The 2,500-nt window shown below is 41.6% G+C and overlaps 1 protein-coding gene across 1 annotated transcript in view; it reads left to right on the top strand.

Moving 5' to 3' along the window:
- Window positions 1–2,500, top strand: part of LOC138014452 (uncharacterized) — a 77,245-nt gene that overhangs the window by 35,574 nt on the left and 39,171 nt on the right. Inside the window, 2 exon segments of the mRNA XM_068861526.1 lie at window positions 1,030–1,171; window positions 1,908–2,024. Coding sequence (XP_068717627.1) covers window positions 1,030–1,171; window positions 1,908–2,024 — 259 coding nt within the window.

The raw sequence follows: 2,500 nt of genomic DNA, 5'->3' as shown, positions 1-2,500 counted from the left end.
GTGAAAATTTAGCTGGTCAAGATTGTTATCCGATTTTGCCAAACACCGGGTCCCATTGAGAGAATTCCTATCGAGACTGGTTAATTGTACACAACATCTTAGAAAAACCGAATTCAGAATAATTTGAGAGCTCTAAAGAAAGTGCTTTGTACGGACTATTCACTCACGTGACAAGTGACCATGGATTTTAGGACCCGGAAGTAACATTTCTTGCAAAACGCAAATATTGGTCTGGCGTTTACCGTTTCCCTAAAACGCGTTGCTAGATATCTCCATAATCTCAGTAAATATGCGACAAATGTGAGTTGTTTAGAGAATAATTTGAGTGACTCTGAGTTACGTAACCGCGGGTTGATATTTTTCGAAATTCATCGCCGAGGGCAATATGGAGAATTTCGCGTTCATTTTGTAGGCAGTACGTGGGCTTATTTGATGGTAAATCACGGACAGGGAGTCTCTAACCTTTAAGGATTCAATGTAAGTTTGCTGCGAGATATTGTACAATACCCTCTGGTACAATGCTAAAGGCGCCCGCAAACGAGAAAAGAATGTTGCGGAAACATTGTCGCGGAAGCAAATGGTTCCCTGTTTGCGGCCCCAGGAAACATTTGTTGCGGAAGCAAAACTTGCTTCCCGGGAAGCAAAAATGTTTCTGAATTTGTTCCGAAGCATTTTGCTTCCTTGTTTGAGCGCCGAGGAAACATTTCGGGCAACAGTGTTTTCCGCAACAATGTTTCATCGTTTGCGAGCGCCTTAACAGCAAAAAATTAAAAACACATTCAGTTCTTTTCCCACTGATAATTTCAAGGTGGGCGATCCATACTGGTTTCGACAGCCATTTTACCAAACTTTGCCAGTCTTTCTTTATGCCTCTCCCTATGGGTGAGGAAAGGAAAGTCATTACCGCTGAGGTACGAAAATAGTGTGTTATAGGGCATAAGCGAGATTTCCAGAATTTCGTACAGCACACGAACTTTGAATATAAAGATATAATCGATAATTGAAGATGAACTACTGTTTTAATGGCAGGAATTCCGAGGCAACAATGATCGCTACTCTGTCGTCACAGAGACGATCGATCCCCCAATCATAGCACGTTATGTACGCGTAAAGCCAAGGGCCTGGCATCGACATATTTCTTTGAGGCTGGAGTTTTACGGCTGTACAGAAGGTGAGAATGTACACTTTCCGCGAAAGCCCCTCAAACATGCATTTCTTCGGTGCATCTTTTGTTCAGGACAATTCCACTTCCGGTCCCCCTAATTGAAGAAATCAAATTGATTTAACTCGAATCAAATCAAACATTGGTTTTTGAGAACAGGGGAAAACACGAGTACCCGGAAGAAAACCTCTCGGGGCAAGGGCCCGTTTCTCGAAAGTCCCGAAACTTTACGGGCCATTTGCTTTTAGCTACCTTGAAAACATGTTCAAAGATCGGCATTCCAAAACAAGCAGTTGACAGGTTCACAAATGGCCATCCGGGCCCGAAAAGTTTTCGGGATTTTCGAGAAACGGGCCCAAGAGTAGAGAACAACAAACTCAACCCACGAACTCCAACATATGACGCCGAGTCTGGGAATCGAACCCGAGCCACGTTGGTGGAAGCCGAGTGATTTCACCAATGCGTCATTCCTGCTTCCTATTGACGGCCAAATTAAATATTCTTTTGTTGTAATGCCAATAAACCGTTCTAACCTCGCTACGACGTGCAAATTTCAAAAGAATTTTTGTTTCAAAACGAGGGCAGTAGGTCTAATTAACATAAAGACAAAAGAATGTAAAAGTGGTCTATGGCGCTAAAAAAGGCGAACCCTTTTGGAAAACTGTTTTCTTTACTTGCAATTACCTGATTTTTTTAAAGGTTCTAAGCTCTTTTTAATTAACACCGTGGTTGATTTTTTCGGCAGATGGCGATATTTGTAATGTAAAAAAGCCCTGCAAAAATGGCGCCCAATGCATCAATTTAGTCGGTGGCTACAGTTGCAAATGCCCAGACGGTTTCAAGGGAAAGAATTGCGATCAAGGTGCGTGTGATATCTGCAATGTAATAAACTAAATAACGAAGTTGGCAAAAACAAAGGAGAAAAGAGACTGTTGAAACGGCCGTTGTTTGTTGTTGTTTAAGAACCCATTTGAAAACGTCAGCTTTTAACAATTGCTCACTCCTGGTAGATTAGATCAACATGTGGCTACTTTCTCTGTTTTTGCCGCCGTTAGCTTAGTGGGAATTAAAGATCCGGCTGCGACTGGAAAGAACCAAGTTCAAATTGAAGTTTTATTTATAGTTTTCCTACAGACAGTTGAAAAAAAACATTTTGCGCGTGGTTTTTTTTTTCTGAACGCGAATTTATATTGTGAGATGAAGTTCTCGTTGCCTCGCTGTCGTCGTTGCGTTAAGGAGGCTCGAAATTGTTTCTCCTTTTTTCAAACAAAGAAACATATTCTGTCCTTAGATACAGTTAGGGCAATGATATCAAGGCAAAATTTGGCGAGGGTATTA

The sequence above is a fragment of the Montipora capricornis genome, chromosome 8 (assembly GCF_036669925.1).
Source record: "Montipora capricornis isolate CH-2021 chromosome 8, ASM3666992v2, whole genome shotgun sequence".
Taxonomy (NCBI): Eukaryota; Metazoa; Cnidaria; class Anthozoa; order Scleractinia; family Acroporidae; genus Montipora; species Montipora capricornis.
This window is presented reverse-complemented; position numbering and strand designations above follow the sequence as displayed.